The sequence below is a fragment of the Anas acuta genome, chromosome 3 (assembly GCF_963932015.1).
Source record: "Anas acuta chromosome 3, bAnaAcu1.1, whole genome shotgun sequence".
Taxonomy (NCBI): domain Eukaryota; kingdom Metazoa; phylum Chordata; class Aves; order Anseriformes; family Anatidae; genus Anas; species Anas acuta.
In genome coordinates this window covers 56,119,992-56,138,458 of record NC_088981.1, presented here as the reverse complement: position 1 = coordinate 56,138,458, position 18,467 = coordinate 56,119,992, and the positions used below count along the sequence as shown (strand labels likewise).

The 18,467-nt window shown below is 36.4% G+C and overlaps 1 protein-coding gene across 8 annotated transcripts in view; it reads left to right on the top strand.

The window, feature by feature from the left end:
* Nucleotides 1-18,467, top strand: part of ADGRG6 (adhesion G protein-coupled receptor G6) — a 111,022-nt gene that overhangs the window by 29,043 nt on the left and 63,512 nt on the right. For all 8 annotated transcript variants that reach the window (XM_068677239.1, XM_068677235.1, XM_068677240.1 and 5 more), the window contains exon 3: nucleotides 15,861-16,202. In XM_068677239.1, the coding sequence (XP_068533340.1) occupies nucleotides 15,861-16,202 (342 nt within the window). The remainder of the gene's footprint in view (nucleotides 1-15,860; nucleotides 16,203-18,467) is intronic.

The following is an 18,467-nucleotide window of genomic DNA, read 5'->3' as shown; positions in this document are numbered from 1 at the left end:
GGGACGTAAGGTAACATTCTCAGAATTATTTGTCAGATTCCTTATACCTTTTGTTTGCGCAGATTTTTTTCTTCATTCTATATGCTTCAAACAGTGACTCAAAACTAACACCAAAGATTAATGAAGTAATATCAAGAACTTCCTGCACTCATTTGCCTAATATTTCCTGTTCAGATATAAACATACATAGGTAGTATGCTCTCCATATCAAAAATTGTTATAGTTTTATTTCTTTGTGTTAGGATTCTAAAGTAGGTAATTCATTTCTACTTCAGAAACTGTATATGGCCATGTCAAGTCACCCAGTGAGGTTCCTTTACAGTCAGCTACACTTTTTCATGATTGAGTCTGTAGGGTTTAATCTAAATCCCACTGCGAACAGTGAGAACATTGCTTCAAGTTAAGAGTTTTGGATGAAGCTTAAAACTAAATGGTCTGGCCAAGGACCATGAAAGAAGAAAAGCTTCTAGTCAACATAGAATCTCAAACTCAAATAAAGAGAATAAGATATATTTTACATAATACGTTATATTTATAGTGTAATATCTAAACTGTATACATATATACGTTTAAACATTTTCTTTTTTAAAAGTTGAAATTTATTACTCTAAATTCCTGTTTTTAAAAGTTTATCAGGACTTCTGATAAAATATCTAGAGCATCTGGGTAGACAACAATGAATAGGGTTCACCCTAGCTTTGTGCTTGACAGGATGATAGGACACGGGTGTGGGAGACAGACACTATTCACACCAGCCTCCTCAGACTGCTTTTGAACACTTTACTGATATGGTTCATTAGTCCCTGAAGTAAATTTTCAATGCAGGGAAATGATCATTGAGATAAGTCATAAAAGAGCTGAGATAAAAGTCATTAATGGGTTCATTTGCGAACCCAGGTTTATGGTTTTCAGCTTAACAGTTTAGACTATACAGCATAGATGAAGAAATTAGAAAGAGAAAAGAGAGCCACAAGAATGAGGGTGGTGAGGCACTGAAACAGATTGCCAAGAGAAGGTGTGGATAGTTGTGGATACCCCATCCCTGGAGTTGTTCAAGACCAGGTTAGACAAGGCCCTGTGTAACCTGATCTAGTGGGTGGCATCCCTGACCATGGCAGGGGGATTGGAACTAGATGGTCTTTAAGATCCCTTCCAACCCAAGCCATTCAGTGATTCTATGCTGCGATTCTATGCTGCTTAGTAGCATGCTATTTACTGTATGAAGCAAGTTTAAATACCTTGCTGCTCTATTTAGCACATAGTGAAATGTCATGAAGGTAATGCAATATTATGTAATGTAAAGTAAACGCAGTAGTCTGTGCCATAGTAGTTGACAGACATTTTATATTCCACAGCTTTTTATTAATTGCTACCCATGGCAAATTACTTTGATGTTATTCTATGCAAGAACACTGAGATAGTCCTGTTGTCTTCTTCCTCCAAACTCTGCAGTTAACTCTGCATAATAACAGCCCTGTATTTATAAGTGAAAGCATACTGCTGTTTAACTATTTACTTCTAACTTTTGTTATTGACTGTTACTGCAAAGTAAATCTATGTTCAAGAGGCACAATACTCCTCCCTCTTTTTGAGAAGCATGCTTATACTCTCCACACTGGTATATTTGCATCTTTGAACTTGCACCATTGTTTGTTGAAATGCTAACTCAACGGTTACTGTATCACCAACTTTAAGATTTTGAGTATTTGCAGGAACAGAGTAATTGTGATTAAAAACTGTAATCAAAGGTAAGTAATGTGAAAGCAGTGGGAACTGTAAGCACTCATGGCACTTCAGAGTCAGGTGTTCAGTATTAGAACTTGATTAAGGTTTCTTCTGTGTTTGCTCTCTTTTAAGCCTGTTTTAGTTTAGATGTCACTATGACTCCAACACTGGAAGACACAGGACATACTCTCTTGAAGCCTTCAGTCTCTGAGGTTTTGAAAGATTAAATGATAGTAAAACTGTGATCAAACTATGGTTTCATTCTCAGAGGGGTCCAGATATTCTACGTAGAGATTAAGTGCTGATAGCAGATCTTAAACGTATACTTTTATATTATTACTAGTTTGTATTTCAGATGCAAAGGCAGAGAAAACCTGTAAATGGACTCCAACTCTAACCAATAAGATAAATTTTTAACTGTGGCCTTGAAATAAGCTTTCCTTGGGAATGGTGAAACTGTAATAACAAACTGTGCTTGTAACTGTTGAGGAGAGCACTGCTGTCACTGGCGTCTTCTGAGGGTGGGTTTTACTAGAACCATTAGCTGAAAAGTTACAAAGTGAGGATGTTAAGTTTTGACATGATGACACTTGTTGGCTTTCTTGAACTTCAAAGCTTTGTTGAATATGAAACCACTTCTGAGTTTAATATTTCTGAAAAAATAAAATAAAATAAAATAATCTCAGGCAAAAGGAATATGGAAGCAAACTAGGGCTTGGCTGTCATTATTTGAATAATTACGACAATTAGTGCAGTACAATGCGTTAGAGGTCAAGTAAAGGTACAGTACTTGGTTGTAAATGTTAGCATATAGTCATTATTGAGAGAGAACAGTTTGTCCGTTTAGTTTTATAGGAGGATGATGCCATAAAGTTCTGTCTCATACTCTCTTCCTGTCTCATTTCAAGGAACACTGTGCACCTGTCATTATACTTCCTAATCTTTTAAAACCTTCTTAAATTGTGTCTCCAGAGCTAACAAAATACCTTTTTCCTGTCTGCTTTACATGTAAATAACAGATTCATGAAAGAGGTTTCCTCTGGTTGATTGGCTTGGTTTGGTTTCAGAAATTACAGAGCCAGTCAATTGTAAAACTCCACAGTTTCCATTAAGTGGCAAGTGTTTCAGATGTTGTTTCCAAATAATGCTGATGACTGCAGAACCAGTGCAGAAAATAAAGTAAGTTCCTTCTAAGAAGCAAGTTCTGTTTATGACTAAGAAAGTCTTGTTTGTATAATATTTTCAAGCTGAAAAACTTGCTGATTTTGTTTCGGGGAAGCAAGAAGTTGTAAGTCTATTTTCAGAATTTCTCTTTCAATGGAGAGTTGAATTCTCTTGGTATTTGACTGTTGAAGCTGTCCAGTATTGCATAATTAAATGTGATAGATATTTTGAACACAGAGACCTGTTTAGTTTTGTAGCAGAAGTGTTAAAAATATCACATCAATAACTGGAGACCTGCTCATTAAGACATAGACAAATAATAATAATAATAATAATAATAACAATAATAAAGACATAAAGCAATTTAACAGAGATGTTTTCAAGTGAAACTTAGTCAAGCCTATCATAGATTCTTTGCTAAAGATAATATTTTCTGGTTTTTATGTGGTGAGCAGTCATAGTTGGTGAGAAAGACACAATCAGACAAGTTATTTATTTCTGATTTGGAAATTTAAAATTTGTTTTCTTGCTTTCAGTAAAGAAGCAAGACACAAAAAGAGAATTGGGACACACACTGTACATCCTCAAGGAGTTAAATGCATATAATTTGATCAGAATCAAGTTCCTAACTTTAAAATCCATTCATCCATGGAGTATTCTTCTCTGGGGAAAGGGTAGAAAAAGCTGATAGAGTTGGAAAAAGCACTGGAATGTGTAGGGAGACTTCTTGATTGATTGCAGTGGGAGTTCAGTGGTTAGAGCTGCTGGAGAACTGGGTAGAGGTTAGAAAAATAAATCACATAGAGCAGACTGGCAAAAATAAAAGGTTCAGATACAGCCATACAAAAATCAGTCATTGTAACTTTAATGGAATAAGTAAGGAAACACTAGATGGTTTAATATAAAACTTTGCTGTCTGCATTCGTAATCTTTTCCTTTCTGCTCTTATGAAAAGAAGAAGTACACTGACAAAACAGGGGTGGAAATAAGTAATACAACAGTGAAAGAATTAGTGTTTTGAGGGAGATAAACCATTCCCTTCCATCTTTACCTCTGATAGAAACACTATCTGCTCTGGGCATAACTGATTAAATGCTGAATATATTAACATCTTTGGAAAGTGAAAACATGACTGATTTTTGTGTGGTAGTGGAGAAGAGAATATTTCCTTGTGTATGTGTAACAGAAAAAACTTTTATTATTCTGTGGTGTTTCATAAATCAAAACATCACTAATATTTTGACTTAGATTGCTCCTTCTTACAGATTAGATGAGGCAGATAAAGTACTGACGGCATCTGGTTTTTATAGCTTCCTGAAAGAACCCAGAAAATGCTAATGTACTGTGGCTCAAATCATATTGAAATAGATACTTTGAAGACTATTAGAAATGACAGATCATAAAACCCTAAAAAAAGAATCAAAGACACTCTTGGAAATGTCTTTTGAATCAGTATTTTCCAGTATGTCTAGAATGCTGTAATAGTGAATTCCAGTGCAAAGTAATTGTGCATAATATCTGTAACTTATTAAACACCAGCTAATGAAATCTAAGTAGTTTCAACCTCTACTGTAGGAGATCCAAGTCTTCTTCTAGTAGCAGATTTTCTAGGATAGATTTAAAGAAAGTCTTAAAAAAGTATAGACCAAATATTGGACCCACAATCATATAAAACTTAAGGAATAGCCTTAACTACATACTCTGAGAAGAGTATACATACTCTATACTCTCAGAGTACTGAGAGTAGCAGCCAGAAAAGGCTTTCCAACTTTGCAGTCTTGGGAAGAAAACTCTGCAACTGAACTGTAGTCTTACAAGCAATAAAAGACACTGAATGTATCTGAGGTCAAATAGAATATGGATATTATTCAACACATTGGATATGTGTTGGATTTGTTTTATAATGCAATGAAGAGGCAGGATTGTCTACTTGCACTGAACAAAATATTCCGTTATCCAGAATTTTTATTATAACAATATCCTTAGTCTGTGTCCAATATATATATATAGAAGTTTATTTCTTGTATGCATGTGTATGACTGAGTTTTACCAAGAACATGACCTGTGTCCAGGTATAGCTTTATTGTACCCCGTGTCAGTGCAATTTGGTGGGATCTCAAATTCTTACAAACCACCCTTTATTAAAAGATTGTCAGCTGTTTTTCCACTCATTTTTCAACAGTTTGCCTGGCAAACATGACACTTAAATGATACCCAAGAATGTATTTAGTCACACATCTCCTTAGCATGTACGGGCTGGTATAGTTGTGTTGAACCTACCTGAGCTCATGTATTTACTTCAGTTGTGGTTATGACCCTTTTAGTAACAATGCAAGAACTGAAGACCTAAGAGCCAGTAGCCAGACCTTCTTGTTGGGTTAGACAAAAAAACAACATTCCTGATGACCATTCCTGTGAATTTCAGCCTGATTTGTAATGCCGTGTGATATGTGGTTTGAAACCATCATGTTACACGCAGCAATGTCAAAAATAAAATAAAATAAAATAAAAAATCACCTTTCCCACCCAATCCCTTCCCTAAACCAATTTTTTCTTTATTTATGTGTATGTTAGCCTGTATATTCATTTTACTAGCCTATATATTATAAATTATATGGTTTATATATATAATACATTTAATATATATTAATTTATAATATATATATTATATCTATATATATATATAGCTCATATACATCAAAGTTAATACTTTTCAAACCACTACATCGAAAACAAACTGTCAAATATTTTTAATGCTACTCTTTGTCCAAAACTTCTGTTACTTTGTGGAAAAAAGTCCAACTCAGGCCAAGACTAGCGAGTCAATTCTGTTATTTTTATAAGATTATCACAGGAATGCCAATGAAAATATTCTTAAGTTACAATGGGTGTAACACAGGATTTTCACATTACCCCCTCCCTCTGGGGGAAATCCATAACTTTGTCTACAATGTGAACTCCACTCATATGGGTCAGGGCAGATTTACCCAGTCAGTGTGTTTGTTTCCACTTCCATTTTCATTGGCACAAAACCAAACTACTAAGGGGAAACAGGCAGTGCAGGGCCCCCACCCTGGCTCTGAATATATTTTCTTCTATTGTAGCTGGTTCCCTCAATTTCCCAGATCAATCAAAATCTACTGGAGTTACTGCTGTGATAAAGTCAGTTGCTGTCAGGAGGTAGGATATCATGTGCTAGAGTGATCAAAAGGGGTCAGAGCTTTCAGTGGCAATGATAACCCAAGATAAATAAATACCTATGGAATTCCAGAGCAAACTGAGGCATAACGGCAATATGGAAACACAATGAATTTCTAATGGTCTCTGTACTGTGCTAACATCCCACTCTGAGAGAATGAAGAACACCAGCTCTGACCTCCCAAGGGCTATGATAACATTTTGGAGATCTGTCATGTAACAAATGCTGATAATGTCAATACCTGGATGACTCCACTTAAGAGCCATTTGTGATGCTAGTCTGGGGAAACCAAGAGATCAGTTCCCTACAGTGATTCAACAGCCTGTGAAAGAACTGGCTTTCTAGACCCTAAATCAGAGTCATGTTCAACTCCACCTCTGTCCTGTTGAAAATCACACTACTATTCACTACTATTTATCTATTTATTTATGAAAACAAATAATAAAAACTCTCTAAATGTAGGGTCATGTTACACAGTTTTTTCATGAAGAAGAGTAGATCAACTTGTGCTGTCTTAGTTTAGTGAAAAGTATGCTGCTGATTTTAGTCGTAGCTGGTTTCTGCCTGTGTTTTGTGGTTAATGCTTCATGAGTGAATAATTTACTATTCTCACTTCTGCTTTCCTAAACGTAACCTCAGATTTCAAAATTAAGCTTTGCTCTTTCTGATTTTTTTTGGTACATTACTATAGTTACTAACCTTGAGTGTATCCTGAAAGATAATTTTGATTATTGTGTTGGAAATTGTAAACTTGTTCTTTTTTGACTTATGTGCTGTGTTGAAACCACCAAAGCTAGCAAGAACTGCTGGATTGGCTCCTACATAAGACATAAAAGATAGGGCCTAGTGCTCTGCCTCTTATAGTTTCTTTCCCACACACACATTGGCCACTTCTATTCTAGAAAATCATCAGTGCCCACAACTGTTCTCTGCCACTCAAGCCAACCCATTCAGTGTCCCAGATTCATACTATTACAAAAACTGGGGTGTCTGTATTTGGGTTGTAGGTTGGGAACAATACCTGGCCTGCGCTGGCTGGTGAGCCATGCCCAGGAACAGTTTGGACATGAGCTGTCTGTCCTGGCCAAGCAGTGCTGGGAGTTAGGCCAGTACTTTGGTTGTACTGGCACTCACATCCCAGTGCTCCATGGCTCCTCACTATAGCTATCGAGATGAAGATATCGATACTTTCCCTGATCAGCTATTTGAGATTAGTTTCAAGTATAGGACATGAGGTTTACAATTCCTATAGTTACATTTCTTATTTATATTTAAATTATTCATATTTATCATATGGCTGCAGGGATTCTGATGTATTCTAAATACTTAGAGAAATGTCTGTTAGCTTTCTGAATTTTATATTCTGAGCTTTAATACTTTTCTGGTCAGAGTCCCACAGGCTAACACTATAATGTATGAGAAAATACTGTCTTTTATCAGTTTTCCATTTGGCACATGTAATTTCATGAAGTGCCCTGTTCTTTTCTTACAAAACAAACCAAAACAAACAAAAAAGCTGTTCTGATTTCATGTGGGTAAAAATGTAACTTCTTAATAATCTGGTAAGAAGGAGGGGTAAGAGCAATAGGAAGCAGGAATAATAATAAGTGATTTCATAGACAGCATTTACATGTTCATATATGCCTATAAATTACCCTGTGAGGATATTTTGTTCTAGCATTTTATTATTCTAAGGTGCACCAACCGGTTCAACCATTTAGAGCATGCTGCAAGACATACTGCATCAGCAAAAGAAGATGCAAAGCAAGTTGATATCACTGGTCAGGACATAGTACTCTCTTTGTCTCCTGGCTTCCGTAGCCAAAACCCAATTGTTGAATTATTTTGTGAGAACACAATCTTTTCTTTCATTGAATTATAAAAGGCTCTGCCAGGGTTATGTGCTATTTCCAGTCAGGAATATGGAGGCTTAGAATTCTTGCTGGGTACAAGGAGTACTGTGCAGATGATGCAATGGGAATGGTGCAAAATTAGAGTCTGGGCTGTGGTTTTAATAGTGCTGAAAGTAGCATTTACTACAAATTCACAGAAAAATCACACTTGCAAACTAAGGGTAATATAGAGATGAAAAATTCTTCTTAATTATGTGTCTGTTATATTCACGCTGTGCAAAGTGCATTTCATTATATGTGTGGCAGATGAAGTAGGATAATGTAAAGTTGTACTTGTGAAGTTCATAAAATTTTTATTTTTTGAATTTTTCTGGATATATCGTTAATGAGTCTATGCAGGTGGCTCCACGCAAAAACTGGTAATGTTAATCCTGTTGGGGATTCTAGATATTTTACACCTATTAATATAAGTACTTCAGAAACGTTTTAGAGAATGATGTAAATTACACTAGTTTTCATTTTTATAATTTACACTGCACATTTATACTACATTGCCAGGTGCTTTGGTAACCATCATTTTAATTGTTCAATGACAGAAGAAATTAAAAATAAATAAATAAAATAGAAATAAATTGATATCTCCATACAGAAACTGTCCAGTGTTAAAGCCTGCTACTGATGCCTTTGTAAAGCTGGAAGTTAATGTAATATTATACTAGTAAAGGGTGGTGGGGTGGGGTTGAATGCTATCCAGAGAAATAATGCATTTATTTTTATGTGGGAAAGACAGGGGATAAGGGACTTTGGCTTGATGGCATTCTTAGAAAGTTCTTCATTATAATCAAACTTTGCCTTTCCTGAACTTTAGGAAGAAAATAGTTCTGGGAAAAATAAATAAATAAATAAATAAAAATCACAGACCGGAAGGATCTATTTTGTGGCAGTTTGGAAAAAAAAAAAAAAAAAAGACCTTTTACCTCAAATTAATTCAGTCAGTCAGTCAGTCAGCAAGTTGGGAATGTAGAATATGCCCTGCGGAAGGACAGGAACAAGGAGTATGGATAGCTGTATGGACATTAGGGCAGGTGTAAAAATGGTTCAGGTTGATTATTTAACCACGTGGTTACCAGATTTTCATATGCAACATGTGTCTGAGATTGGATCTCTCTCCCTGAACGGGCATTGGCATACATGTATGCTAGTTCAGTAATTACTCCTTTCCTTAGAAGGAAAAGAAAAGGGTCAGAACAAGAATGAATAGGACAGTCTTCTTCACTGCTTGTGTCCGTGCAATGCCTCCCTTGTTGTTTTCATATGACAGCAGTTACTGAGTCATGATCTCCCCATTCAGATGTCTTTGAGGGGGGTACAAGGCTGAAGGCATAACTACAAAGCCTCAAATACAGGATTCAAAGGCATAATTGTTTAGGAATGGACTTTAAATATTTGCTGAATTTTAAGTCCATGCTTAAATCCAAATGATATGAGTGAGATTTTAAGATTAGCTCAAGATTTTTATGAATTTAAGGCTGTGCACCCTGTAGAAATGTTGATGTAGAAATAGTTTAGTATTATTACAAATCAGAGGACGAATACATTCCCACAGAAGCACAATCATATGCTCAATCAGTAGACCTCAGCCCTATGACATGGTATGTGCAGGCACAAACTTTTATACATGTCAGGATAATCTTATTTTCCTTCAGTTTATTGCACAGATAATCCTTCTATACTGTTTTTGTCCATTGAATAAGCCCCCCCCCCAAAAAAAAAAAAAAAAAAAAAAGTGACTAAGATGAATTTGGCTTAATAGTTAGGATTATTATTATATTTGAAGATTCTGACATTAAATGCTGACATTAAATTGGCATGCTGACATTAAATTATCTGTTGTGTTTAGTAATTTTTTATCAGGGCCAGTGTAATGTAGCAAGACAAGGATGTTTTGTGGGAGATCAAACAGTTTCTACACTTTGGAAAGTAAATAAAGAAACAGAAGTAATCCTCTCACATCTTCTCATTTTTACTTCCTCAGAAAGAACTCAAATTGTGGGTTAAGCACAGAGCAGACATCATGGTTTGGCGTATACATGTAGGCTTCAGAAAAGTACAGAAGAGTGCTCGCTGTTTTGCACAAAATTTTGTATAGATCTAATGTTATAGATGACAGTGAGTATGAAGAGAATTATTTCTTTTATATCCAAAGTGAATGACTAGACACCTATCTGCAATAAATGTATCCAAATTTTTCATATAGATACATGTATTTATGTGCGTCTACAGATTCCCTTTACATCTGAAATAATTTTTTAAAGGGAAGATGGGTGGACTACTGTTGAAGCTTTTGCTATGTGATTGCTGCTCTGGGTTTAGTGTTTGTGTCTCATATTGAAATAACATGGGTTTGTTTTTTCTGTAGCCATTCCAGCCCACCCACATCTTGGTGGTTTGGCCCTTCCTCTTACTTGTCTGCAGGTGTGTCCACTACTGACCTCATTCGCCCATCTATTTGGAGTCATAAATATGTTTAACCTAATGTTTGGCCATATCTCATCTCTCTAGATCTGCTCTATTATGGCACCCTTGAAATAGGAGGTGGGAAATAATTGCTTATTATAGAGCAAGACTTTTTATTGCCTAATGCTCAACAAAACAATGCTGTCACTGTGAATGATTGTAAGGTTTCACTTCTATTTTGGGCTTTACCACACAAGTGTAAGTGACTGCATCATGGCACCTTCCTGAGCTTTTCTCTTACTTTGTCGAAAGTGACAGTACTTGTAAGTGCTAACTTTTCAAATATATGCAAAGTGCTTAAAGGTTCTCAGATGCCTGCATAAAAGCAAATCATAATTACCTCTGTACTGCTTTTTATACATAAAGTGCTAGGTACCATAGCTAAGATTTTCTGTGGTTTAGGGTTAGTCTAATTCTGTCAGCAGGGGAGATTTTATCATTCACTTGAATAAGACAGAAGTTAACATAAACTGTTTTGTTTTGTTTTCTGAAAATTTTATCCGGTAGTTACATTGATTTATTTCAGGATATTTTCATATGAAAGACTTTTTTCTACAGGGAGAAGTAGAGTTAAACTTCATGTCAAAATAGAACCCAGTGTTAAAAATAAATAAATAAATAAATAAAAATAAATAAATTACTTTTACGAGGGAGTCTTTCAATGGATTAAAAAAAAAAAAAAAAAGAAAAAAGAAAAAGTGTTAATTCAACCCACACAGTCTATCATTGGTATCCTGTGCCACTGCCTACGCTGTATGTAGTCATTTACGCTTCTGTCAGGTGGAAAATGCTGTGCAGAAGGCCAGTTCCATGCTACAGCCAATGGACAGAAAAAGAAAAATCCCATTGCAAGGTGTAACTTAGTTGGAAAATAAACTGCATAACACATGAGTTATAAGAGCAGATATTTTTCCCTATAGACAATATTTTCTTTTGATCCTAACCTTCACAAACTTTTCAGCCTTTAGGGCTGAATTGGGCAGTGTCCCAAACCGTATTGCTTTTCCTTTTTTAAAAAAAAATTATAGGCCAAACAAAATTTGCTGCCTAGCAATTCTCTATGGTTGGATAGGAGTAGAAGGGAGAACAGATCGAGAAGAAATTGGAACTCTTGTCTGAGGGATAAGTGCAGAGTATAACGGGTCAAAAGATGAGGCTTAAGGGGAAAATGATGGCAACAGAGAGAAACAGAGAAATATTAACTGCTAAGGAAAATATGACTATTAACACAGGTTTTGGAATTGCTGAATATGTTGGATATGAAAGAAGAAGTGGAAAAAGAGCAATGTGAATGTATGGGAAACGGTTATATAAAATGTTTCCTTCCCTAATCTGGGGGTCAACGCTGTAGCCATAGTCTGACTGTGGCTTCAGCTGTCCACAACTGGTTTGTGAAAGTCACTTTCAGATTGTTTATCTCAGAGCACACAGGTGTCCTCATTAGTTCAGGTGGAAGTCTGTGCTGGAGCTCCTAAGAGACAAGGGGTCTCTTGCTGATGGAACAAAATAGATTATTAGTTTTGTTCCATGGGGTATGGATTTTGTGTGTGCTCATCTATGCTAGTCACACTAGTCTCTTCAGTTGGTCACATACTGTTTCCCTTAGCCCTTTAGTATTAGTACAAATGATTCAGCATGGTAAAGGAAATGTATAGTATATCCTTTTCTTTGAAGAAATTAAAAGGCATATATGTGAAATAGGCAGGAAACTCACAGAAGACAGGAAGTGGTCTTATCGTTATGAAAATTGGCCACCATATGAACAGAATTCTCTCCCTGCTTTTACTGATAAGTTCCTATTAAAGATGGCCAAATTGTCATGACCAAAGTTTTCCATTGGTCCCTAACTACTTATTTTTAGATTTTCTACAGTGGGCCAGATTGGCAGTCTGCTCTCCCAGCTGCAGTTTAAAGTCAGTGGTAGTGTGCTTTGGACATATAAATTGCTGTACAAATACTAAGTAGTTAAGGAAAATCAGTACTCTTGTTTCATAGATTGGGAACCCAAAACCCATGGAAACTTTTGCCATTTTTGCACATTATCTCTGTGTCTAACTGTATCCTTATAAAATGGGCATGATAGGATGGAAAAAGCTGATTCTCCAACAGCTTCTGAAATCAATTAACATTTGTGAAAGCTCTAAAACACTCTGGAGGAATTTATTAATTTTCCTTTTTAGTATACTGTTGGAGCATCATACTAAATTCTTAACTATTCATTTATTAAATGAAGCATAAGTCCTGTAGAAAAAAAAAAATAAAAATGTGATAATGAAATGAAAGCTGTATTCCTCCACAGTGTTCTCATGAAGGAAACAAATGGGTTGCCATGTGAAATATTCAATGTAGAAAATATGGGAATCAAATGCTTGATTTCACTTTATCAGGATGGTGTTTATTTTTTTTTTTAGCATATTCAGAGAGGAAGAAAAGTTGATATTATACCTAAATTTGTTCCCATTATCAATAAAATATATCATATTGATACAGAAATGCTTGTTGTATGTATTGCAGTAGGTATTCAGTATCCACAGTTAAGAATTGCTCTGGGCCAATGGGATTGCAAAATATCTGTCGGCTTTGGCTGACAGCCTAGGGTTGCCACAGCAATTTTTCTCTTTAATGAGTAAAATAGGTGGTGTTTATAGAAAAATAACTGTCTCATGTGAAGCTGTGCAAAAAGTTCCACTCAAAACCATTCTGTTTATATATAGTTTTGTTGTTTGTTTTCTTTCCTTTTCACTTACTATTGCGGACATTTGCATGAAAACAGGATATTTCTCCTTCAAATTGCAGTCATGGACAGAATAGCCACTATGCCAAAACACAGCCAACCCACTTCAAAGAAGCAAACTATTTTGCTCACCAAATCTGTTTCTCTGATGTATGTAAATAGGAGATGTATGTAAATACTGTAAAGTTTACAGTATTTATTTTCCTAACTAAATTTAGGGCCTTTTTTTTTGGCCTTTTTTTTTATTAGTTCTGTAAAACCAACAAAACAATACAGATATAATAATAATAATAACAAGAATATGTTAGCAAATGTGTTAGAAGATGAAAGGAAAAAACAAACAAAAAAACAAACAAACAAAACAAACAAAAAAAAAACAGTAAAATAAATAACTTTTATGTTTCAGTATTTATAATGAAAGCAGAAATAAAAGTATTTTTGCTAAATGTACTAACATTTTTTAACACAACTTAAATAATCAGGAGAAAGAAAAATAGAACAGCTGAGTTCTGTTTAGGCTGATGGTGATCAAGAAAATAAGTAAATGCAGGATTCTAGGAATGTCTGTGTTCTTTCTGATGGACAAATTTTACTTTTCCAGTCTCAGGCTGAATGTAATATCCTACCAGTTTGAGGTGCACACTTGACATTGCTTTTATGGACAAGCAGCATATTTCTTCTGGCCAGCATTGTTTTATAATGCCATTAAGATAACCTTTAGGGGTCCAATGCTGAATGAGTGTGCAACATGCATTTGCATAACCTCCTGGTATTGAACCTTTGGATCCAGGTCCCTCTGGGTGCAGCTGATTCACAGGGAAAACTCTCAACTGCCCAGATAGCTCTGTGTCACTTATTTCTCTATCAGGAATTGGTAGGAGGGTGGGTACAGCATTGCTGCCAGCCCCTGTAGCCCTCATCCTAGAAATAATGAAGGCAGAAGTATGAATCACCAAGCCTTCCAGCTGGAGGCCGCCGCAGCCTGATCTGTCCCCTGCCTTGTAGGGGCTCACTTGCCCTGGACTGGGAGCCAGGATTTATATTCACCATACTAATAAGTACATATTCTCTCTCAGGCTAAGAAATGGAAGAGTAAGATTTCAGGGCAAGTGAACATAATCCTTCGGCTGTTCAGATTTGCAGAGAAATTAAAGTACACAGGTTCCAGCTTGTACTACACAGATCATGTTTTCCAGTGTCACAAGTACCGCATCTTCCCAAAGGTACTTGTAAATCATTAAGACAAAATTATTTTTCCCAATAAACATTCCATAGTTCTTATGTAGCCAGTCTGCATTTGGCTCTGGAAGACCAGCTAATTACTAATCTCTGCCTCTTATGGGCCATGTGAATACAGGATTTGCAAATAAAAATATAAGAACTCTGCAAAATGTACCTAAGAATTCTCTTTACATATGTAAGCTGCTTTTTTTCTTTTTTTTTTTTTTTTTGCCATGTCAGTTCCCAGAGTCAAGTTCTATTTGCTGAGGCTGAACACTATGAATGTGACTAAACAGTATCAGTAACAAAGCAGTGGAAAAAAACATAAAGGGTGCTTTGGAGAAGTGTGTCATATTTATTTCTCTCTTAGGATTGTTCCCTAAATACTTGAACAACAACTTGCTTTGCTGCTTTCGGCATAGACAACTAATAATACATATTCGTATTCTCCTATTTTTTTCAAGCTTATATTACTTGGTGCACGTTTGTCCTAATGAAATATTTGGAATATGATTCAGCATAGATGTGCTGGTTAGTGTCGTTGGTTATCTATTGGTAATATTCTGCTCCCACCTAGCTTGTTCAGTACTGCTTTGGCAAATGGTTGCAGATTTTAACAGTGGGCAATTCACAGTAATACAAACAAACAACACATTAAGTAAATATATGACAGAAGAACAAATTTAAAAAGAATAAGAAATGCATCGCAGTGGACTAACAGGGTCTGAAATTGTCGTGGATAAGAACAGCAGGTGAGCGAAGGCGCATCAGGAAAAGATAAGAATTTTTTAAAGCTTGGCTGCCACAAACATCAATGGAGCTGACTCAGCATGGGAAGAGTACAGTAATTTGCTGTTGATTCAAAAGCCAGTAGTAACTCACTGCTACCCTTCTGGGTGATGTGGAGAGCACTTGCCGGAAGTGCTGATGACTAACCTTGGACTCTGTGGAATGCTGCTGCTGTGGCTCCTCAGCCCATCTCTTGTGCTGTTGCATTCCAGGGACATTCCACTGGGAACAAGGGCAGGGCATGGAGCTGCTGGAATAGCAGCAGTCAGCATCAGTCCAGCAGCCAAAAGATATAAATGATACCAGTCATCTTCTTAGAAGTTTCAGTTTAACAATTCAGTTGGCTTTGATAATTCAAAAATGTTGCTTTCACTTCACCATTGCTTGCACCATGGGTCAAAATGCATGGTAGATATATACTTGATGCACAAACAAATATTTAACAGTATAATTTGTATTTGCAAGATTTCTTATGTAAAATATTATTTTGCCACGTTTTTCCTCTAGCATTTTGCTTGCTAGAAGCAACGCCTTTTGCTGCCTGTCTTCCTCCCATCTTCGTTTGGTTTTCTGTACAGAAATATATTTAGACAGTGTTGATGATTAATTTGCTGTTAAATTATCACTCTTCCTGACCTTTCTCTGTTTACATTGCCAGCTCATGGATGCTACAACTGTAGGACTGTATTAACTGACCCGTCTGGAGTTTTCACTTCTCCATGCTTCCCCAGTGATTATCCCAACAGCCAAGCATGCAAATGGATCATCCGAGCACCTCATGGATTCATCATACAGCTAACATTTATTGATTTTGACATTGAAGAAGCTCCAGGCTGCATTTATGATTCACTGACATTGGACAATGGAGAGATCCCAATGAACCTCTGTGGAATCACCGCCAAGGGATTATCATATAATTCTACTGGAAATGAAATGATTGTGTCCTTTAAAAGTGACTTTAGTATCCAAAAAAAAGGTTTTAATGCCAGCTATGTACGAAGTAAGTAAACCCAAAGCATTTCATACCTCTAATAGCTAAAATGTCCTGCTAGAAGGAAATTTCTTATAGCTTATTAGAATGACATTTTCTGACAGAGCCAAGTGCTCCATGAGAAGGAAAGGGGTGAATGGAGATGCAGGGTGAAACTATAGAATTTTCTGGTATGTTTTTTAATTAATTTATTTTTCTGTTGATAAATATACATATATTTTTTTCCAGGACATGACATCCTTAAGTGCATTAGAAAACTTTTCACATGCAAAAATTTTAGGCCCAAGTTTTTTTTTTCTGAAGATTTATGTGGGGAGATTTAGAAGTGGGACACATCCTTCATTTCAGTGTAACTGCAGAACATAGTAACGTAAAGGCCAGCATGAGCTTAGCCAACAGCTGCAAGGCCAGACAAAACCTTTGGCCCAGTAAAACACCCTATAGTTTGCACCCTACTAGTGCAAAAGCAGAACTTCCTTACAGTTTTTCTCCAGTCTCTAGCATAAACTCCGAGGGATAAACTGTCACTGCAAAACTGCTGCCTTTCATTCCAGTTCCTCGACCTTTCTTTCTCTTTGTAAATATGTAGCAATGCTTAGATTTTAAAAAGCCTAACAATTGGGGGGGGGGGGGGGGGGGGGGAGGGAGGAGAGACACCCATGCTTTTCACCCTAGGAGAAGATAAGAGGACAAATAATATGTGATTGATATTTGTTTTGTTTTTTAAGGCATTACTAGAAGTTGCTCTTGGTAAAGGGCTGCAACATAAATGAAGGCATTAGGATTGCCTTGCCTCTCTTCTATTCAGGACACCAGAACTCCAGAAGGACTCCAGGTCCTCTATTCTGCTCATGGGAGCAGAGTAGAGGAGGGAATCACCTCCCTTAACCTGCTGACCACACTTCTGAATCAAAATGCAGCCCAGGATACAAATGGCTTTGTGGGCTGCAGGCATACAATGCCAGCTCATGCCAAGCTTTACATTCACTGGTATCCCTTACTCCTTCACTGCAGGCCTGCTCTTGATCAATTCATTACCTGGTCTGTCCTGACACTGGGGACTGCTGAAATGTAGCCCATTACACTTAAGTTGTATTGGCTGGTTGTGTAGAAACACAGAGTAAGGAGGTTTTCAGTACTCAGTCACAAATATACCTTTTTCATGGGGGAAAAAGAATAAAAATCAAAATACCTATTACACATACAATATGTTAAAATCAGAAACATAACAACCTCCATAATTGTAAGACAAAAATAGTCCTGATTATGCCAGGAAAATTAATTTGCAGTTCTGAAAAGAAAAAAGGTAAAGTCATATCAGAGGAAATAAATATTTCTTATGCTGAGATCCTTTCATGCTGACAGAGAGAGTATAGTAATAACTCGAGGAGCACCTGTTCTCTTCTGTAAGTGGAAGCAAATTTTCTGAAAGGTTTCCGTTTGAAAGTAGTGGCTCTTCCTGTACAGCAAGTTGTTAAATCAAGTAGATCATATAAAATGGTATGCAATCGGATTATGTAATATGATTTATTGCATTATTCCTCTTTGCTATTTTAATATTTAAGAATAAGACATAAGATAACTTTCAGCAGGAACTGAAAGATGCAATATTATCCTCAGATGTATTCAATGAAGAGAAAAAGAAAGGGCGACATATATAGTTAGAAAATTGTCTCTATTATACATACATGTAGGTAATGTATTTCAAAAATATTACCTCTGTGCCAAATTGAACAGTACCTTACCTTCACAAATAGCACCCTTGCAGTTAAAAGGTCTTAGAAGACACACTTTTATTTTGAATAAGAAGGCTACTCAACACTGTGGGTAAAGGTGTCAGTGATCTTCACTAGCAACATATTTCAATCTTACATGTTAGTTCAGGCACTCTGTGTTAAGGCCTGCTCTTAAGCTATCTCATCTAAGGTTCCTGAATTTTTATGTCTTTACTCTAAATCTATAACTCTCAGTTAAATTCTTGGTTTTGACTGTGGATGTTATAGAGGACAGGTGGCTGTGTGCACCCAGGGCAACTTACAACTTACAGGCCACATTCTGCATGGCAACCTTTAACCAGGCAATTGATACAGACAGAGTTTGGTTAAAGGGTGGTAACATAGTCCTTTCCTGTTCTTGCAGAGAATTCCTAAAGGCAGTGCTACACACACTCATTTCAGGTCATTGTGGAACTTCAAAGCTCCATTTTCAAACTGGCACCATTCATACCATCATAAACATGATACCGAGGCTATATCATGAATTTCTCCCAGAGAG